Source organism: Hemiscyllium ocellatum, chromosome 23, assembly GCF_020745735.1.
Source record: "Hemiscyllium ocellatum isolate sHemOce1 chromosome 23, sHemOce1.pat.X.cur, whole genome shotgun sequence".
NCBI lineage: Eukaryota > Metazoa > Chordata > Chondrichthyes > Orectolobiformes > Hemiscylliidae > Hemiscyllium > Hemiscyllium ocellatum.
In genome coordinates this window covers 30391077-30413675 of record NC_083423.1, presented here as the reverse complement: position 1 = coordinate 30413675, position 22599 = coordinate 30391077, and the positions used below count along the sequence as shown (strand labels likewise).

The following is a 22599-nucleotide window of genomic DNA, read 5'->3' as shown; positions in this document are numbered from 1 at the left end:
AAATATGCTCCATGATTATCAGGAGCCCTGGCTCCTGCCTCTGAGTGCACATTGATGATATCAGTGATGCAAAGTTTCTCTGCTGCTAGTGCTGTGGTGGAAGATTCTCCAATTCAGCAAATTGATGAGTCCACTTCGAGTCTCTAAGCTAGATTTCGAAAGAGATAGGAAGCACTATACTTGGTGAAGAATGTCAGGAGAGCAGAGGAAAATCAGGTATGAAACATTTTTGCTTGAATAAATTCCTGAGGTACACCATTCAGGCACATACATGAAGAATGGTCCTTTGTGAGGGATATCAGGACCTGTAGAACATACATGAACCACTTTTAAGAGATTAAACAAAAAATGGAGAGCAAAATATTGAGGGAGGCGGTGTTCAGTCATTTCTACATTTGTCTTTCAATGCAGAAATTATGCAAGCCATCTTTATTGTCCAAAATGCACACTTATCACAGAGGTATGAATTAAAAGAGGAGTTTCAAATTACTTGATGCTGACTCAGTTGTCGAGTTTCAAGACTTTAGATTAAATGGTTATTTCAGTGTAGATAATGTTGTCTATTCTATATTTGTTTCTTGGACTTGCCTCACTCCATGGTCAGGTTATCATGGCAATCATTTTAAATCAATGTTTTTTTTATCAATCATCAGTTGATATTAATCCATATTTATCAGGATCGTAACACAGTCACATTATGTCATGATATATTCCTTAACTAAGTCCAGAATGAATACAAATGGTTAGCAGAATCAAAGATTAGACTGTTCGTCCCACTGCTAGCCTGTCATTAATAAACTACCTGAAGGAAGATATCCATGGCAACTTCCATGATGTTAGGATGTCCCAAAGTTGAGTGGAACAGGAAATGGTTATCCAGGCTCATCTTCTCATGTTAAACTGAGTTACATGATAATTTGGGAGATTTCCATACATCTCAAAAAAGTAAGCAATTACATTTAAACACATTTATTGCTAACTTCTACCACCTTCAAACTGATGTGAAAATTGCATGGGTTTCTTTTGGTTTAGCATAAGTTGCAACATGAACCATAGCTCGTGCAATGTTCAGTTACAGCAACACAATTGGTGATGCTTTAAGTGAAAGTGCACAGGTGCAATCTGTGCAAACAATAATAAACATAAACTAGATATTCCAATAGCCAGGTAGTTACAACCCCAGTGGTCTGGAGTTACATATCGGGACCATGCAGAAACACCAGTGTAGCATACTGTGTGGGGATTGGCTGGAAAATTGAAACTTCCCTCTGCATCTGGAATGCCATGAAAATGCTCCTTAAAGTCAGAATCTTTGAAGCATTCTGATTCAGTTAAGCTTATTGTGTATCTGGAAGTGTCAGAGGATTAAATACTTACTGTAGTTCCTGCACAACTATTAAACCAATACCCTGATTAGACCTGCTATGTCTTCCAGACCTGGCACTACACTACCTCACATGCCTGTCCAATCCAAACTGGATCTGACACCCACTCATGACCAGATATCTGCACCCACCCCCAACCTGCCAAACCCAACATCCCCACCCAGATTTTGCTGGATCCAACATACTCTCTCCCTGACTTGGCACCTCCTCTTCATCTGACCTGACAACACCCTTGCACTTTCCCACCTAATTTACTAGGCTGACCTCCCCTACACTCAGCATCATTCTCCCACCTGCTTGACCTCATATCCCTCTCTTCCCCAATCTACTCTCAGCACTCACTTAATTACCTGGCACCCTATGTCTCTCATCAGCCTGGCACCCAAACACTGATCCAACAGCTACCCTAACTCCACATCTATCTTAGGTACTTATCCTTTTACAGTCAATGTCAAAGTGGCTGTCTGTTGCTAGACATATAAATTAAAACACAGCACAATGACTGCTGCAAAGGAGGTCTTAGTCTCCATAAAGAACATCTCCCCATCTGGATTCCTGGGCAGATTTGTAACAGGGCCTTGTCCAGGAATCTCCAATATAGAATTCACTTAAAGGTAATTATGTAATTTTTATCCAAATCAGGGTCAGAAATAACATTTCAAAAACTGTTTGGAGTATGTGGGCTATTGTGACTAAATCTTTTGCCAGTTGTGCGCACTGAAATTTTGAGTTAGTATCTAACTTTGAGAATGCTAGCACCTCAGATTACCTTAACATTGATTAACTGGATGATGGCTGAGCATTTCAATAAATATCTATTGTGTTTAGTGAGGTCAATGTAAATATTTTTGTTTACCTAAAGAGAAATACAGGTATGCATTTATATAGTGTCTTTCCAAACTTTAGGACATCTCAAACCCAATTGGCTTTAGAGCCAGTTAGTCTAAGTACCGCCCGCAATATGCCAGTTTCTTTGCCACTCCTTTATCCTTTATCCTTATCTATGCCATATGGGCCGGTTCACCATTGATATTAAAACAATTGAATCACTTGTGTAATCAGGAGAGGAGGAGATAAAACATCTGACCCAAATTTTGAAATTTACCTATGTAAATATTTGTAAGACATTAATTTTTTCGAGGCCTACATTAATCTTACTCAGTACAACAGTGCTGAAGTTCTCAGTTGTTGACCAATACAAATTATATGGAGTGCTAAGTTTTCCATTTCTTAATATCCTCAGAAGACATGAAGCTACAGATTCTCAGGTATAGAGAAGCTTACTTGCCCTGTAGTGTCCAAGGATGAAGGTGGATGAGCCATGGTAAATGTAGGGTTGTGGAAATAGGGTGAGTCTGGATGAGATGCCCCTTCAGAGTGTAATTGCAGACTTGATGGGCTGAATGGCCTCTTTCTGCACTGTAAGGATTCTATGATTTATAAGGATGGGAGAAAAAGTGTGTGATCCCAATGGAGAAGGATTATTATTTGAGGTCAATTCTTATCTACTGAGTTTCTATGTGTTCCCTTGTGGGACGTGGGCATCATTAGTTGGGCCAGCAGGCATTGCCCTTCCCTAGTTGCTGTTGAGAAGGTGATGGTGGTGAACTGCTACTCTTTTAAAACAAAATATTACTTCAGGTTAGATAGTCCCTGTTGGGACACTGTAACAAAAACGAAATCAAATGATCAATGGAAATTTAAAACTGAAATGGAAACTTATCAAAATCAAACCAAATTGAAATATCTTCATCCAAAGTGATGATGCACCCAATGCCTTTGATACCCATCTGAATCTAAAGTCTCCTACTGGATTTCTATGCCTATTCAAGTAGTCCAATGATTTAACTTTGTTACTTAGGAAGTAATTCCAGAGAGATTAATTACTTGTTAAAGAATGGTTTCAGCTTGCTAAAGATGCAGTGATCAAAGTTTTAGGCCTTGTTCTCTCTCTGGACAAATTCCAAATTAGATGCTCTCTGTAGATGCTTTATTTTTGCTTCCGTATCATGAATACTTAACACAAAAAAGATTGACAAAACATTGCAATTGCGATGATGTACCAGTAATACTTTCTCATAGAGTGAGTCCCAGTGCACAAATATAAATGGCTAGCAGAAACAATGGTACTCTTCAAATTTTTAAAAATATTTTAATGTTTTAACTACTCATGGTCCCTCTGCATTACAGTTCATAATTTATTACAATTCAGTCAATATTGTTCCTTTAGGAAGTGTTTCTATGCTACTATAATGAGGTTCATAAGGCTAGTTGCAGTGGATGAGTGTCTACATGCAATACCAGCTGATGTATAGCACAATTTAAAAGGAAACTTAGAAAAGTACCACAAATAACTGGATGGCATCCCTGAGGAAATTGCTGAACTGTGCTCTCACTGGTTTGAAAGATAATGTGATGGATTTTGTGATAGAAATTACAATGAACTGAATCATTATTATTCATGTAAATTAGACAGCAATTTCCAACAATTGCACATCAATTAAATGTGTTAAAGGAAGTTGCTGTCCAAGCTACTATCCTCCAGAAGAGAAAGGTATCTAAAGGACCTTGACATTGAAATACATAGAAAAACAAATATATTTTAATGGTGTTTTGAATCTTAATTACTATCAAACAACCTCTCCAGTGCTGGAAATCTACTTTAATAAATGTGATGTCTCATTGCTTCAGATTTTAATTATAATGGTCATTGAAATAAGTTTTACAATGTCTTTCCCTCATCATCCAATTTTATATTCCTTCCCTCTACTGTTTCCCCTTGTGGGAGAACCTAGGACCAGAGAGTAGATTAGATTAGATTAGATTAGATTAAATTACTTACAGTGTGGAAACAGGCCCTTCAGCCCAACAAGTCCACACCGACCCGCCAAAGCGCAACCCACCCAGACCCATTCCCCTACGTTTATCCCTTTACCTAACACTACAGGCAATTTAGCATGGCCAATTCACCTAACCTGCACATTATTTTTGGACTGTGGGAGGAAACCAGAGCACCCGGAGGAAACCCACGCAGACACAGAGAGAATGTGCAAACTCCACACAGTCAGTCGTCTGAGGCAGGAAGTGAACCCGGGTCTCTGGCGCTGTGAGGCAGCAGTGCTAACGAGTTGCACATTTAAAACAGAGATGAGGAGGAATTTTTTCTCTCAGAGGGTAGTGAATTTATTGAATTCTTTACTGCAGAGCTATTGAGGCTGGGTCATTAAATATATTCAAGGTTGAGAAAACCTATTCCCTTACTGATTAAAAAGATCTGTCTGTGGGGAAAAGGCAGGAAAATGGAGTTGAGGATTATCAGATCAGCCGTGATCTCATTGGATTGGTAGAGTAAAACTTGGCTAAATGACCTCTGCTTCTACATCTTATGGGTATTTCTCTTTTTCTTTCCATAAATGATTTGACATTGGATTAAGTATACTGTAACTGGCACATCCTGATTCAAATTCTGTGCAGTGAGATAACAATTCTTCAGTCTGATTAGTTAAGGAGATACAGGTATATGGCCTGTCCCAATAGGTCACATATACCCTATAGACAGTGCAGATTTCCAGTAGTTGACTGAGAGGAATATTCAGTGCAGCACATATAATTGGTCTTTGGGCCATTGAGAGGAATAAACAGCACCTAATGGAGTTAGAAATAAAGTCATAAATTGCTGGACAACTCAGCAGGTCTGTCAGCATCAACAAGTTTTGAAGAAGGGTCACTGGAGCCAAAATGTTAACTCTGCTTTCTCTTCACAGATACCGCTAGATCTGCTGAGTTTTTCTAGCATTTTCTGATTTCCAGTGTCCATAGCTCTTTGGTTTTCTTGTTTACCCAATGGAGTTAGACTGTTAATTTCACATTCGCTTGAAATACAATTTGGAAAATATAAATGAATTACTATTATTACCTAGATTAATGAAAAACTGTGAACTAATTTGCTTAGAGTGGGAAATCCCACATGATTGGTCAGTGCTACACACTGGCACAGTTCTAATGGTTAGTTTTGGTCAAGGATTTTAAAAATGTAGTCTTTGATAATTACTTCTAATTAGTGTCTGTGAATAGTTATAATGGGATTGAGAATAGATTAATCAGTTTTCAATACACTTATGTGTTTGTTATAATTTTAACACAACCACTATTAACAATGACTCTACATTATCTTACTAACAGCACTTAAAGAATGATGGTTAAAGACATTATACATCAATTAAAGAGACTACGCAAGTGACTGTAGACAATACAGTTATGAGAAACTTTTGAATTTATATAGCACCATGAAAAATTCAGTGTCAGAACAAGATTGCTTTTGCCTATTTTTTCCCTCTCAATTATTGTCCGGAGACATTTCAGCCTAAAATCACATAATTAAAAATGTTACAACACTGAAGTGTTTCCAAGAAATGCTGGTGCAGAGTTTGACCTTCAAAAAACACAAAAAAACAAAAGACTTAAGTATAGACATAAATTTAAAATTGTGTACATTTTCTTTCAAAACCTTGGAACAACAAGCAACTAAATGATTGAATGTCTTCAGAGCCAGCTGCTCACTCCACAATTATATACTACTTCTGTCTTCTACCTATGGTTCCAGTGTTACACTGCTGTTTCTTTAGATTCTGGTACTCCAGTTGATGGTTTAAAGTCGATCACTTCTTTATAAGTATGACCTAGGTAGAAAAGAAATTCATTTATTCCCTTGCAATGTATCATTTTTACATATTGCACAAATTTAATAATTCAATTTGGCTCTGGCGCCTTTCACTTTTTCTTATAAAGTACTCAGTCTGACATACTCTCGAAAAGCCACACTCTTACAAAAGATATGTTAATGTCTGTTGCTACTGGAGTCTGGATGTTATTGACAAGATTGAGCATGCACATGAACAAGAATAAGAGGTAAAGAAGGTTCTCTGGGGAAATTCGGGAAGTAGTTATGGGGGATAGAGAGATGAACCATTGCTGGAGCACTTGCCAAAAGTGTACAACTTAAAAAGGAACCAAGTGTGGCTAGTGTCATTGAGCAGGACAACAAAAGGGATGCATTAGAGGATGTTGATGTGTTTGGCAAACTTCAACAGCTGCAGTGAGGTACATTTTTTCCTTTGAATTCCTGTCCCAAACCTCTTGAAGGTCTTAATGGGTCACAGTTATATTGGTACCTTACCAAGAAGATATTGATATATAAATGTAAACTATTCAACTATGGATGCATTATAAGTGATCCCAAACAATATCCATACATTTCCACAGCAAAGGCCACTGGAGAGTTGTCAGTAGTGGGAACTCAATCCTTTTCTAGCACACTGATTCTGAGGCCAACTGTAAAATCTCAATTGCTATTTTAATTGAAATTAGCTAAAAATGACTGAAAAATACTTGCCAAAATGCAAGGCAGCATCGATAGAGAAAACAGATAAGTTAATATCAAGTATGGAACCCTGACCAGAACTGACTACAACAGGAACTTGGAATCAAATCCAGGATGTCCTGAGCTTTATACCAATGTTCTATGCCTGCCACTATTTTTACCAACAAGAGAATCAAAGCATAAATAAAATATCACAAGACCTAGCAGTTTGAAAAACAAACAGCATGAAACTGTAATGAGGTCAGCCAGGTGGACCTCACAGAATGAGGTAGGAGGGGATCTAACATTTTCTAATTTTTCAGTAAAGTGCCAGAGTGTCAGTGTTAAACAATGCTAAAATCTATAGATTAAAGCAATAGTATTGTCTCAGTTCTATCTTTAATAAGTGATTCAATGTAAATATCAGTAGATCACCCTTAACTGTACCAGGTGACATTTTCCATTTCCTATCCCAAACATTGGATAAGCATATGGATGAAAATAGAATAGTGTAGGTTAGATGGGCTTCAGATTGGTTTCCCAGGTTGGTTCAACATTGAGGGCCGAAGGGCCTGTACTATGCTGTAATGTTCTATATTCTCTGTTCTAAAACACATTTACATCAACTTATGAGAAGTTTGTGCTGTGGTCTAGCTCAATTATGAACTTTGCTGGGAGCAGTGAAAATGATGGTACCATACTTGGAAACCTTACAATGGGCAGATAGAAGAAATTTCATTGTTCAACTTGAACACAAATTAGATGGTTAAATGAAAATATGTTTAATGGAACAATAACTGCATGGCATGTCCTAAACTCTACTGATCAACACTTAGCAAGAAACACCTTGCCAATATCCATTGTCTTGCTTCTTCTTTTTCAAATAAATATCCCTTTACTTCTCTTCTGCTTTGTTTTAAAATCCCATCCATCATTATATTTTAAAGCTTTGAATTTGAGGAGCAACATCACCCTAACTGAGCACCCTCACTCCCACATCCCCTTGCTTTCTTCTTGAGCTCCAATACTCACAGTTCATCCTTCCAAATCAATATTTTATTTTGCACCTTCTCCTGAGTCTCTTTATCCAGTTTTTAACATGGAAACCAGCTGGTGCCTGAATTTTAATTCAAGTAAATTGGAGAGCCATTGAATCAGATATTTTTCTGACTTCGGCAGTTGACTCTAATACCATTATATGGGTCTGAGCATTGGAGATGGTCAATTTGTGTGATCAGCAACCTTAAAAGAACTTTTAAAAAATGTCAATATTTGAAGATTGCTTACATTTCCATTCTTCAATAGTGCAATCCATATTATCAAAACTATCATCATATGGCATTGCCACAGTCTCTTCTTCAGGATCTCGATACTGCTCAAAGTAAGAATGAGCCAAAGCTTCTGCAGCAGTTATTCGTTTCTCTGCATCGAGTACAAGCATTTTCTCCATTAAGTTAACAGCTGTTTTGAGGGAAAAATAAACAAAGTCAGCAACATGACATTATTTAAGCTACTGAAATTTGAAGCTTGAAAGAATGACACGTACGCATTGTTAAATTAGTTCAGTTCAAAACCATATGAAATGCCAATGTAGGAAAATCTGACACGCTGCTTCACAGAAGTGAAAAAAGGCCATTGGTTATATAGTGCCTTTTGCAAAGTTTCAAAGAACTAAACAGTTAATGGAGTACTGTTGAAGTACATTGTAGAACCCAAAAGCACTCAACTTATGCACAGCAAGTTTCCACAAATAGCAGGACAGCAATGACTAGTTTTTTTTTGTAATATTGATTGAGGAATAAATATTGGCCAGGACATTGGGGATAGATCCCTGTTTTTCTTTGAAATTGTGTCATGGAATCTTTTACATTTACGTGGAAAAGTGGACAGGGCCTCAGCTTAACATGTCCTTTGTGGGAGAGTAATGTAGCGTCAGCCCAGATTGTTTTGCTTTTATCATAGAGTGAGACTTGATCTAACATTAACTCAGAGGCAAGAATGCTCACAACTAAGTGATGGCTGACTGCTTTAAAGATGATTTGGAGATACTGGTGTTGGACTGGGGTATACAAAGTTAAAAATCACACAACACCAGGTTATAGTCTGAACAGGTTTAATTGGAAGCACTAACTTTTGGAGCACTGTTCCTTCATCAGGTGCTTCCAATTAAACCTGTTGGACTAAAACCTGGTGTTGTGTAATTTTTTGTTTTAAAGATGGTAAACTTCTCATAATTCATCACAAAACAAAGGGTGTCACCACAGTCAGAATGCAGCATACACAGCTTATATCATTTAGAATACACATTAGAGACAAGGTATATTAATATAACCTTGGTACAATTCAGCAGTTGGGCTGTCAAAACAAAAGAAGAGACACAAGCTTTTAGTATCTTTTCTTTGGCACTGACAAATATTGATAACCATGCACAAACTGACAAGATAGATGTGAATTTTAGTATTGCAGTTGTGAAGGCTTACTAGAAAGGAGCTCAGAAATGGACTGAGGAGAGCCAGGAGGAGGCAAGAAAAAGGCTTAGCAGGAAGGAGTAGGAGAACCCAAAGGCATTTTACTCATACGTGAGGAATAAGAGAATGATCAGGGAGAAGGGCGGGCTGGTCAGGGATAGTGTACAGAACTTGTGCATGGTGTCTGAGCAGATAGGGGAAGCCCTAAATGAGTTTTTTTGCTTCAAATTTCACAAAGGAAAGGGACCTTGTTGTGAATGAGAACTTTGAGGAGCTGGGAAACAGGCTTGAACAGATCAAGATTGATAAACTTGATGTGCTGGAGGCTTTGGTAAACATTAAGATTGATAAGTCCCCAGGACCAGACCAGATTTATCCTAGGTTGCTCCAGGAAGCGAGAAAGGAGGTTGCAAAGCTGCTGCAAAGATCTTTGCTTCCTCATTCTCCACAAGAGTCGTAGTGGATGATTGGAGGGAAGCAAACATTGTTTGTATTTTCAAGAAGGGGAATAGGGAAATCCCTGGCAATTACAGACCAGTCAGTCTTACGTCTGTCATCAGCAAGGTTTTGGAAAGAATTCTGAGGGATAGGATTTATGACGATTTGGAAAACCACAGCGTGATCAAAGGCTGTCAGTATGGCTTTGTGAGGGGCATGTCATGCCTCACAAATCTTATTAAGTTCTTTGAGGAGGTGACAAGACAGGTTGACGAAGGTCAAGCGATGGATGTGGTGTATAGAGGGATCTTGGTGATCAAGTGCATAGATCCCTCAAAGTTGCCACCCAAGTGGATAGAGCTGTTAAGAAAGCATATGGTGTTTTGGCTTTCATTAACAGGAGGATTGAGTTTAAGAGCTGCGAGGTTTTGCTACAGCTCTGCAAGACTCTGGTGTGAGACCACACTTGGAATAGTGTGTCCAATTCTGGTCGCCTTATTATAGGAAAGTTACGGAGGCTTTGAAAAGAGTGCAAAGAAGGTTTACCAGGATGCTGCCTGGACTGGAGGGCTTGCCTTATGAAGAGAGGTTGACTAAGCTTGCACATTTCTCTCTGAAGAGAAGGAGGAAGATAGGTCACCTGATCGAGGTATACAAGGTGATGAGAGGCATGGGTAGTCAATAGCCGGAGATTTTTCCCCAGGGCAGGATTGACTGGCATGAGGGGTCATAGTTTTAAGATATTAGGAGAAAGGTATAGAGGAGATGTCAGAGATAGGTTCTTTACACAGAGAATTGTGAATGCATGGAATACGTTGCCAGTGATGGTGGTGGAAGCAGAGTCATTCGGGACATTTAAGCAACTGTTTGAATGCACATGGACAGCAATGAATTGAGGGGTGTGTAGGTTAGGTTATTTTATTTTAGATTAGGATAATCCTTGGCACAACATCGTGATCTGAAGGGCCTGTTTTGTGCTGTACTTTTCTATGTTCTATGTTCTATATCCACAAGCACACTAATGTCGCACCATTGCCTCACTAACATGTTCAGTGGAGGAAGGATATTGGTGAAGAATCTTAGGCAGCAATTTACCTCCTTCCATTACCAATTCAGACTGATCAGCTGCCAAATCCATGCACTGATTCATCCACTTACACCAATTCTCTGACTCACACCACTGGTTTCGTTCAGAGTCATACTGTTGTACAGTACAGAAACAGACTCCCTTTGGTCCAACCAGTCCATGCCAAACATTATCCCAAACTAAACTAGTTCCACCTGCCTGTTCCTGGCCCATATCCCTCCAAACATTTCCTAGAGTCTCAACACCTGGTGTTTACATATCTCATCCAGCTTGCTTTATCTGTCCGAATCATTACCCATAAAGGATTTGCTGTTTGTGTGTATCTATTCTTTTAGTAATATAAATAAAGTGAGTCAGGGACAGCAATCTACTTAAATCGATCTAAGGTCATGGAAGTACTGAAGGTGTTTTAAGTAGAAACTGCTTCAACAACCTTTGAATACCCGGTTAAACAAAGAACAATAGACCTAAATTACTATATAGTAGTTAACAATAATTTATTGCTTCACTGACTGTTTACTCCTGATTACTGGTAGGCTATACTCCATTTAATTTTTTCACCATAACTTATCAATTTCTAAAAAAAAGGTGTCCCTTACCTGCTTGATTTGCATTTGCAAATAAGGCTTTAAAATCTTTCTTTGGAATTCTTTGTAAACTTTTGATGTAATTTTTAGCCTATAGAAAACAAAAATATAATACGATTGCTCAGGTTTCATTGAACATGAATTTTCTGGCAGCTTGTGAACATTTAGTATACATTTCATTTCAGTCTGTTCCAGGATCTATGTGAACATTGATGCCATTCTTTTCAATAGTAAGACAAACTCATTTTATAATAATTATAAACACAACGTCTTTATTGGGGAATGCAATAAACTAAACTTTACATTGCGTAGTAAGTTGTTAAATTGCTAATATGCCTGATTACACATGTTGAAAACTGAATATATCATTAAGATCTTAAAAATTCCTACTTCTATTTCAATTAGGAACATGTTTTAGTTAAAATATATACATTTCTAACAATTTCATTAAAGCCAAATCAAAGACATTTGCTATGTTTCAGAATCCCGAAAACGTGAACCATTATTCAAATCTGTCCAATGCTGAAATGAAAATAGCAATTTTTGGCATTCATTCTATTTTAAAGTTCTTAATAAAGTCTCTGCTTCACTAATATAGGGTGGCACGGTGGCTCAGTAGTTAGCACTGCTGCCTCACAGCACCAGGGTCCCAGGTTCGATTCCAGTCTTGGGCAACTGTGTGTGCACATTCTCCCCGTGTCTGCATGGTTTCCTTTGGGTGCTCTGGTTTCCTCCCACAGTCCAAAGATGTGCAGGTCAGGTGAAATGGCCATGCTAAATTGCCCATTGTATTAGGTGCATTAGTCAGAGGGGAAATGAGTCTGGGTGGGTTACTCTTCAGAAGGTTGGTGTGGACTGGTTGAGCCGAAGGGCCTGTTTCCACACTGTAGGGAATCTAATCTAATATAATATGGATGTTTGAAGATATGTATGCCACATCATGCTGACTTGTTGTAAAAAGAGACATCTTGTATTTGCAAATCATGTTGCTTAAATACAGCACATCCTGAAATGCTTTCCAAAGAAGTACTTTTGAAGTATTGCACTTGTTATATTGTAGGAAAATGTAGTAATTAATTTATACGCAGCAAGGTCCCACAAATGGAAAAATCACATGATCAAATATTCTGCTCAAAGTTTGAGAGAAGATTTGTAGCTCGTTGTTGTGGTTCTGTTTGCCGAGCTGGGAATTTGTGTTGCAGACGTTTCGTCCCCTGTGCTTGGGAGCCTCCTGTGAAGGACATGCCACAACCCAAAGGACTAACCACACTACCATACATCAAGAACATTTCTGAACTGACAGCCAGACTACTACGACCACTAGGACTCATAACAGCACACAAACCAACAGCCACTCTCAGACAACAACTCACCAGGACAAAGGACCCGATACCCAGCATGAGCAAAACCAACGTAGTGTACAAAATCCCATGTAAGGACTGCACAAAACACTACATAGGACAAACAGGAAGACAGCTAATGATCCTAATCCATGAACACCAACTAGCTCGAAACGACAGGACCAACTATCCTTAGTAACCACACATGCAGATGACAGGCAACATGAGTTCGACTGGGACAACACTACTATTATAGGACAAGCCAAACAGCGAACAGCCAGGGAATTCAGGCATGGCACTCATCCACAGATTCTGTCAACAAACACATCGACCTGGACCCAATATACTGGCCACTGCAGCGGACAGCTGGAACTGACAACCGGAAGCGGCAGAGACAAACCACTATAAATGCCGGAGGAAACAACACAGAAGTGCTTCACAGGAGGCTCCCAAGCACTGAGGATGTCACCTAGATAAGGGACGAAATGTCTGCAACACAAATTCCCAGCCCTGCGATCAGATCCACAACAAATATTTTGCTTTTAGTGATGTCATTTAAGGGTTTAATATTAGCCAGAATATTAATGCAAGAATCTTTTTTCAAGTAACACCTTGAAACACCTACCCACCTGAGAGGGTACGTGAGACATCAATTTAAATGTCTTATCGAAGAGCCAGCACCTCTAAGAGTACCCCACCCCTCAATCCTACATTGCAACGTTAGCGAATGGTGAGTAACTCAAATCTTGCAGTCACAGTTAAATTCTCTACTTTCTGACTGAATCAATACATGACCACTGAGGCAAGACTGAAACCTTGTTTTAAGTTAACTTCATCTCTATCCAAGACTATTTTCAAATAAGTCATTATTTTATATGTTTTTCATCATATTTTCACTGTATATGTAACTCACATGAAGCCCTTTAGGATTTGACTTTCTATCCTCTTTGATAGGATTTTTGAAGCATTAATGGACCATAATCTATGCATATCGGAATCAATGTTGTACTTCATAACTTATGAGTCACATTCACTTGTACAACATTTTTTGAGGAAATACAGTTTTGAGAATGACTCTATTGATGTTGCCATAGATAAAACACAATATTTCAAATCAGTGGCATTTCAGACTGTAGCATTTCTTATTGCTTAGTTTCCATTAAGAAGTATAAGTTATAGGGAATTAATTTAGTTTCAACAACAAAGAAAAGATCCATCGGAAGCTCAGCTGTAATATAATAATTTTTTTAGCTGATTGCCATCATTTGTTGTCATGGTAACCCATCTCTGAACAATTCTCTTGCAGCAGTTGGAAACAGCACTAAATCTAATTAGCATGCTCATAGAGTATCATAAGTGAAACAGGAAATGTATAATTAAGCAATAATTGCACACGCAATCAAATGTCAGGCAATCTGGATCTTAACAATAATCCAGTGAAATATTTTACTGGCTGTTTTCTAACATAGCTTGAAGACTGTATTGCAAACTATAATTATCAAACTAACAAAATGCAGAAAGACCTGCATTTATGTAGCACTTTTCATAACCACCAGTACTCCATGTGGGAATTTTAAGGTAGTTTTGTAGCCATTGTTTAATGTAGGAAATGTAGCAGCTGGTTTGAGCATAGCACATCAGAAACAACAATATGCTGATGTATTAAAAAATAGAAAGTGCTGTAGAAAGTCAGCAGGTCTGGGACCATCTATAGAGAGAAAAAGACAGTTAACATTTCAAGTCTAATGACTCTTTGTCAGAAGTTCTGAAGAAGAGTTATTGAATTTGACATGTTATCTCTGCTTCTGTTTCTACAGATGCTGCCAGATCTGCTGCGTTTCTCCAGCAACTTCTGTTTTTATATCACATTAACAGCATCTGGTGTGTTTTGCTTTTATTTTAATGTGTTTGTGATGATGATTGAGGAGCTGGGAATAACTCCTCTGCTCTTCTTTGAAATAGTGCCAAAAATATTTGTATCATCTATAACCATGGGTAAGATGCTGGAGACTGGAAAGTGGCTAATATTGCACCTTTATTTAAGAAAGACAGTAAGGAGAAACCTGGGAACTATAGACCTCTGATCCTGATATCAGTGGGAGATAAATTGTTGGATGAGATTCTGAAAGATAGAATTTACATGCACTTAGAGAGGTATGGACTGATTAGGGATCATTAGCATGGTTTTGTGAGAGGGAAATAGTGTCTCATAAACTTGATTGAGTTTTTTGAGGAAGTAACCAAAAAGATTGATGAGGGTAGAGTAGTAAATGTTGTTTACATGGACTTTAGTAAAGCCTTTTACTAATTAGTCTACCATGCAGAAATTTGTCAAGTTAGATCACATGGGATTCTGGGTGAACTTGCCAATTGGATACAAAATTGGCTTGACGGTAGGAGATAGAGCGCGGGGGTGGAGGGTTCTTTTTCAGACTGGAGGCCTGTTACCAGTGGTGTTCACAGGGATTGGTACAGGGTCCACTTTCCTTTGTCATTTATATCAATGATTTGGTTGAGAATGCAAGAGGCATGGTTAGAAAGTATCTGGATGACACCAAAATTGGTGATATAGTGGTCAGCAAAGAAAGTTATCTAAGATTACAGAGACATTGATCAATTGGGACAATGGGCTGAGGAATTGCATTGGAGTTTAATTTGGATAAATGTGAGGTATTGCATAAAACAAACAAGGGCAGGACTTATACAATTAATTATACAATTAGTGTTGTAGAACAGAGAAACCTCGGGGTTCAGGTACATAATTCTTTGATGTTTGTGTCACATACAGACAGGATGGTTAAGAAGGTGCTGAGCACGCTTGCCTTCATTGCTCAGATCCTTGAGTCTAAGAGTCAGGATGTCATGTTGAGGTTGTACAGAATGTTCGTAAGGCCTCTTCTGGAGTACTGTGTACAATTCTGGTCACCCTGCTGCAGGAAGGATATTATTAAATTCGAGCTGTTTCATAAAAGATTTACCAGGATGTTGCTGGGAACGGAGGGTTTGAATTATGGAAATAAGCTGGGAATTTTTTCACTGGAGCATAGAGGACTGAGGGGTGATCTTACAGATGTTTATAAAATAACGAGGGGCTCAGATAAGATGAATAGCAAAGGTCTTTTCGCTAAGGTGGGGGAGTTCAAAACTAGGAGGGTATATTTTTAAGGTGAGAGCAGAAAGGCTGAAAAGAACATGAGGGGCAATTGTTTTTACACAGAATGATTCATGTGTGGAACAAACTGCTAGAAGAAATGATGGATGCAGATACAGTTAAAAGATGTTTGGCTAAGTACATGAATAGGAAAGGTTTGGAGTAATATGGGCCAAACACCAGCAAGTGGGACCAGTTTAGTTTGGGAACAGGGTCGGCAGGGACGAGTTGGACCGAAGGGTCTGTTTCCGTGCTGTATGACTATTGACTCTTCTACATTCACCTGAAAGGAACTTGGGGACTCAGTTTGAAAGACAATGCCTCCATAGATGCAGCACTCTCACTCAATACTGCACTACAATGTCAGCCAATGCTAACATGGTCCTACAATAAACTGTGCAGGAAAATGTGAAGGCACTCTATCATTTAACCTCAGAGTGAGTGAGCCTCACTCAAAATCCACGTGCTTACAGCCTTAGAATTAAAATCAAATCAATTTTTACTAACACAATTGCTTTCCCATAACTGAACATCAGACAAGGTTGGAAAATTAATTTGAGGTGCACAACATAAATGATCTAATTGCCAACTTGATGGCTGAATGGCTGACTCATGTTCCTAATATTATATGCTGGCAGAATATTTCTATAACTGCTTTTAACTGTAATTTCTGCATAAGATTTATGACATTCTAAGTTCAATCTGGCTCAATTTAGCTTGGCCAATGTGTGGGGCTGAGAACTAGCAAAATGATATTATTAATCTAAAGTCACAATAATAAGGGAACCATTAAAATGTCCATTGTTACTTTGTATAGGTTTAAAATATTCTGCTTACCTCTTGACTCTGTAGCTTCTGAACAAAGTCTTGTGTGGGCGTACCCGTTATTTTCATGATTTCTGTCAGTTGGTCTAAGTCTATAAACTACAAGTCAAGGATTGTGCTTGATGAACCATGTAGCTGTAGACTGTAGGGCAATAATCTGAAGTGTAATTAAATCAATTAAATACTGTAACCTGTTGTGTTGTTGTTGAATGTCACACATCAATCACATACCCAAGATATTATACCTGTGAAAAACAACTGGGAGATCAAAGTCAAAGGAAGATTTGCATTTATATAGTGCCATCCATGGTGATGGCAGGGAAGTCACAAATGCCTGACAGCTGATAAAGTATTTTTGAAATGTTGGCACAAAAAGGGACAGCAGGCGAATTTATCTCTAATGTCCCCAAAACATCTGGAAAACTCCACTCATCTGGGCAACCAGACATAGGTCAACCCAATAAACAGAATGGAAGGAAGTGGTGGTCCTCCAGCTCTCCTTTGTGTTTGCTGCATCGGTCACAAAAACAGGCGAGAAGCAGCTTCTGAATGCAAGAATGGTGAGCTGTTTGGTAAGAAGGTGAGAGCAGTAAGGGAGCTTTATTCCGGTGGGGGAGCAAAAGAGTGTTTGGGGGAAGAGGCTGCATTGGGCAGTGGGAGGAGACAGAGAAGGAGGAAGCTCCAGGGAGTGGGGAGAAGGAGGCTGCGATGGGGAGGGCCGGGGGAGAGCGGGGAGTAGAAGGCTGTTGCATGTTGGGAAAGGATGGCTGTGAAGGTGAGAATGGTTTTAAACTCAGTTAACTGGGATCAAAGAAAATTTTAATTCACTGACATAATTAATCCGTTGCAAATGAATATAGAAACACCAGTTTAAGGGTATTCAAGTTCAGAAGCTGCTATATGGGGAAAAATGTGATGGACTCTATTGTAATGAACAGTAAATCAACTGTTTAAACTTGAGATTGAGATCAGAGATGCACTAAGTAAAGTTGTAACTGCCTGATTAAAATATTTTAACTTTGTGCTTGTGCAATGGAAATGTATTAGCTGTGACCTTGCCATTTGTGGAAGGTTATTTTGAAATAAAGACTTCCTTGCTGACATTTGTCTGCTATTTTGTACTAAATTAAATTCGGTGGCGTCCAGGATATTAATGTTTTCGTTGTATGTTGTGGCTTTTAGTTTAGTGGAGACTTAACAGTTCTGGAGGATATTAATGAATTATTCTAGTTCCTGTTCTGTGTTAGTCCAAATACCCCATTCATCAAATCAATTCAGAAAATACTGTTACTACGTGACTGCATCATCCAATAAATGAGTCAGTAAGAATGAAAAAGGAAAATTTAAATGTTGCCACTCCCCCTGAGAAAATATCAAGAAGAGCCCTCAAGAAAATAATATTTGACACCTGGTAGTTACTGTTGTACTGTGGGAAATATGGCAGCTAAGTTACACACAGCAAGCTCCCACAAACAGCACTGTGGTAACGATTACATTATCCTTTTGTTTGCAATGCTGCTTTAAGAAATAAATCTTGTCCAGGGCACCAGAACCCATCCCCAACTCTTTCTTAAGATGGCTTTAGTGTAGAAAGAATGATGCACAGTCACATTGGCGCTTGGGGCTCAGTGACTGCCTGGACACTGAAAATGGATAACAGAAACTACAGCTGGACTTTACAGCCCCATACTGGGTTTGACTTACCACGCTCCAGTACTCAAGCTGTCTTTTTCCCCACAGCACTACTGAAGACTGGGCTGCTAGGACTGCAAGCCAATCAGATTGACCATTTTCTCTGGAGGATGTGACTTCCTCTCATGGTGAGGCACAATTACTTCAGTGATAATTGTGGGGCTGCCTGCACCACGTTATTGCCACGGAGTGAGCAGAATGTGCCCCCATAAAATTCAGTTGATCACGTCTCCAGACGTTAAACAACAAATGCCAGAGATTAGAGGGGGTGGGGCAGCACCAATGGAGAGAGAGCAAGCTAACATTTCAAATTGCACTACTGAGCTGCATAAAGTTTCCAATTAATTACTGAGAAAATCTTCGCTATTTCTTGAGATCTATTAGCCACCTATCCCAGAGAGACAGTTGCAAAGGATACGATCAATGCCTTTAAAGAGCGGCCGACTTGTAATCATCTCTGCCATGATGCAACCAACAGACCAAATATCAACTGTAGACATATAAGTGACAGAAGGTCATTAACAATCGTCAATTGAATTTACTTTCATGTTGTCAACAGTTTACAATACTAGGGGAAAAAAAAATCAATTTTATGATTTGAGTTAAATCAATACGTAAATCCTCAATATGCATGTCCACGCTTGCCTGGCTAAGTACATACTTAGAAGGCATACAAAGCAGCAAAAACTAATGGTATGCCAGAGAATTGGGAATTTTTAAGGAAGCTGCATTCAATGACTAAAAAGCTGATAAAGAGAGGGAGAAAATTAATTAGAAAGGCAAATTGATAAGAAAGGTAAAAACAAACAGCAAGAACTTCAATGCATATATAAAATGTAAAGAAAGTAGCTGAAATAAATATGGGACCCTCGAGGACATGACTGGGCTATTAATAATGAGCAACAGGAATTGGCAGATTATTTACACCAGCATTTTGCAGTCTTCATGGTGAAGGACACTATAAATATCCCCAAAAAACAGTAAAGAAAGGTGCTAATAGGAGGAAAGATCTTGTAACAGTCTCTATCACACAGGACAATGGATTTGACAAACAAAAGAGATTAAGTAAGGTAAAAACAAGGACTGCAGATGCTGGAAACCAGAGTCTAGATTAGAGTGGTGCTGGAAAAGCACAGCAGTTCAGGCAGCATCCGAGGAGCAGGAAAATCGATGTTTCCGACAAAAGCCCTTCATCAGGAATACAGGCAGGGTGCCTGCAGAGTGGAGACATAAATGAGAGGGGGGTGGGGGTGGGGAGAAAGTAGCATAGAGTACAATAGGTGAGTGGGGTTGGGGATGGAAAAAGTCGTTAGGACGAATGCCTGCATCTAAGTATTTGAAAGGAAGTGGCTGCAGAGATAGTGGAAGCATTGAAATATTCCAGACACACTGGATTCCAGGAGAGTTACAACAAATTGGAAAAATGCTAATGTGCTGACCCTGGTCAAGAAGGGAGGGCGACAGAAAGCAGGAAACTATAAGCTTAATATCTGTTATTGGGAAAATGCCAAAGTCCATTATTAAAGGAGAAATAGCAGAACATCTCCATCCTTTTGAAAATGCGTGGTATTTTAGCCTCAACCACTTCCTTTGCTAATAAATTCCACAGACTCACCACTCTCTGGTTGAAGAAATTTCTCAGTTCAGTCTTAAAAGTTTTAGCCTTTTTTCTTATATTATGGCCTCTGGTTCTGGACTCTCTCACCATTGGGAATATCCTTCCACCACCTAAGTTGCCTAGTCCCATTAGAATTTTGTAGGTTTCTATGAGATCCCCCTCATTTTTCTACAGTCCAGCAAATGTAATCCTAACCAACTCAATTTCACCTCATGTCAGTCATGCCATTTCAGAAGTCAATTTGATAAATCTTCGCTGTGCTCTCTCTCTCTCTCTCTCTCTCTATGGCAAGCACATCCTTACTTAGAAAAGATGACCAAAACTGCACACAATGTTCCAGATGTGACCTTACCAATCCCCTGTATAATTGAAGCAAGACACCCTTGTTCCTATACTCAAATCCTGTTGCCTTCTTTATTGTCTGTTGCATCTATGTGTTGACTTTCAGCAACTGGTGCACAAGGACACCCAGATCTCATTGAACATTCCCCTCTCTCAACTTGCATTACTCAATTAACCTGCCTTCTTATTTTTGCTACAAAAGTGATTACCATATTATACTGTATCTGCCATACATTTGCCAGCTCACTCAGCCTGTCCAAATCACACTGCAACATCTCTGCACCCTCCTCACAGTTCACCCTTCCACCCAGCTTTGTGAGATTTGCAAACATTGAGTTATTACATTTAGTTTTAGAGTTAAAGAGTCACAGAGCTGTACAGCCATGGAAACAGACCCTTCTGTCCAACTCATCCATACCGACCAGATATCCTAAATTAATCTAGTCCCATTTGCCAGCATTTGGCCCATATCCTTCGAAACCCTTCCTATTCAAATATCCATCCTGATGGCTTTTTGATCTTTTTTTTCTTAAGTTCCAAAACATTGCAATAGCTTATAAAACAATAATTACTGCTCCAAGACTTTGAGGAAATCAGCTTCAATGCTGAAAATACGTCAAAAAAGCAGCTCTTACAGTCACATTTTTTTCCAGACCTCCATCTTGGATTACCCAGAATTCTTCACTTATCATTGAGGCCTAATGACTTTGGTCCATATGCTAGCACTTTTTACAAAAACCATAAGTACAGGGTGACCCCCCTGTATCCGTGGAATCATTTTTCTGTGGTCTCAGTTTCCCACGGTTTACCGCAGCCCGAATATATTATAAGGAACACTTCGGAACCAGGGACTGGGGGATGCTGAGAAGGTGAATTTCTCATTTAAATGAATGGGTTCGCTTCAATCTACAGTTGTGGACTGCCACGGTGGGTCTTGGAGCATATCCCCCCACAGGTATGTGGGGGGACTACTGTATACATAATCAGGTGAGTCAATTTTTGAATTAACCAACAAGACTAAGCTGCGTCCTGAAGCAACCTCTCCCGTATATAAGTTATGGGAAAGCAAAAGGTCGCTCTGCTGATCAAGTTCCTTCATTTAACTGAACAAGTAGTCTATCCCAGTGATTGATAAATCTTTTTAACAAAAAAAGCCATTTGAAAAAAGGAACAAAAAAAAATAAAAAGAAGTGAAAGCCACAAGTCAAAATTCTGCATTTCTAAATTATATCTGTGGCAAATACCCAAGAGCAACTGTTAGAATTCATAATTTGCACACAGCATTTTTTATGTATGCATTAATTGAAAAACTCAATTAGAAAACCTAAATAAATTACTGAATGTTTTTAACTTTCATGAAACGTTAATTTTTCAGTAAAGTCACCTTTAAAAATGCCATTAACTGAAGTTGAGCAGAATTAAGAATTTTTTGGCCACTAATTCTCATGATAAATGTAGCTTTTACTGGCAAATTCAGAATAATGTCATTTCAGATACATCAGAAACAATAATCATTGCAACCATAAAACCTCTTATTTGAACCAAAAGAAATATCTATAATTATAGCTATTTCACTCAATCAGGACTAGAATACTATAGTGTTTTGATTTCATTTGAAATCAGGAGGTAAAGCAGAGTTATCAGCTGTTTATCTCCACAATTTCATGATACCTACTGATCCCTAACACACAGCCTAGTATTACAGGACCATACTGTGAGGAGTTTTGACTTGATGAAAAATATTTAAATAAATGCCTTATTCAGTACTGCAATAAAAGCTGCTTTCCAAAGTGCTTGGTCAAAAACTACAGCACAAACTCAAAAATGTGATGCAACAGTGTCAGAAATAGGGAATAAACCATACATCATTTTATTGAGCTGATGAAAATAAGTTTAGGTTGGGAATTTTTCAGCAGGGTAGCGGGATGACAAGGTAGAAGCATTTTTAAAAAATCAATAGCAAATATCCTTGATCCAGCAAAACAACCTATTTACTGAATGATCTTCTATTTTCTGGATCATACTTCTAGATGTAAATTATATACATTAGGAATCAATGCCAAATTCAACTTACTGTTATTACACTTTCATCTTTAAGAACACAGGAAAATGAGAGTTTATCCATTTTGAACCAAAAACAGAACAGATCAGTCTTATCAAAAGAAAGTAAAAAGCTGAGGGTAGCATAACTCCTAAGAGAGAACAAATTAACACATAACTAATATATAAGGGTGAGGTGTTTAAAATACGAGATCAAAAGGGCTAACAACAATAACCTATCTACAGCGCTGGACTATCATAAGAAGT

General features: G+C 38.6%; 1 protein-coding gene across 1 annotated transcript in view; it reads right to left on the bottom strand.

Moving 5' to 3' along the window:
* Positions 1–3123: 3123 nt before the first annotated feature.
* LOC132826728 (mitogen-activated protein kinase 12-like) overlaps positions 3124–22599 on the bottom strand; it is a 70784-nt gene continuing 51308 nt past the window's right edge. Inside the window, exons 8-12 of the mRNA XM_060842848.1 lie at positions 18751–18822; positions 16653–16732; positions 11337–11415; positions 8032–8205; positions 3124–6064 (exon numbers count right to left, since the gene is read on the bottom strand). Of these exons, the coding sequence (XP_060698831.1) occupies positions 5991–6064; positions 8032–8205; positions 11337–11415; positions 16653–16732; positions 18751–18822 (479 nt within the window). The 3' untranslated portion in view covers positions 3124–5990. The remainder of the gene's footprint in view (positions 6065–8031; positions 8206–11336; positions 11416–16652; positions 16733–18750; positions 18823–22599) is intronic.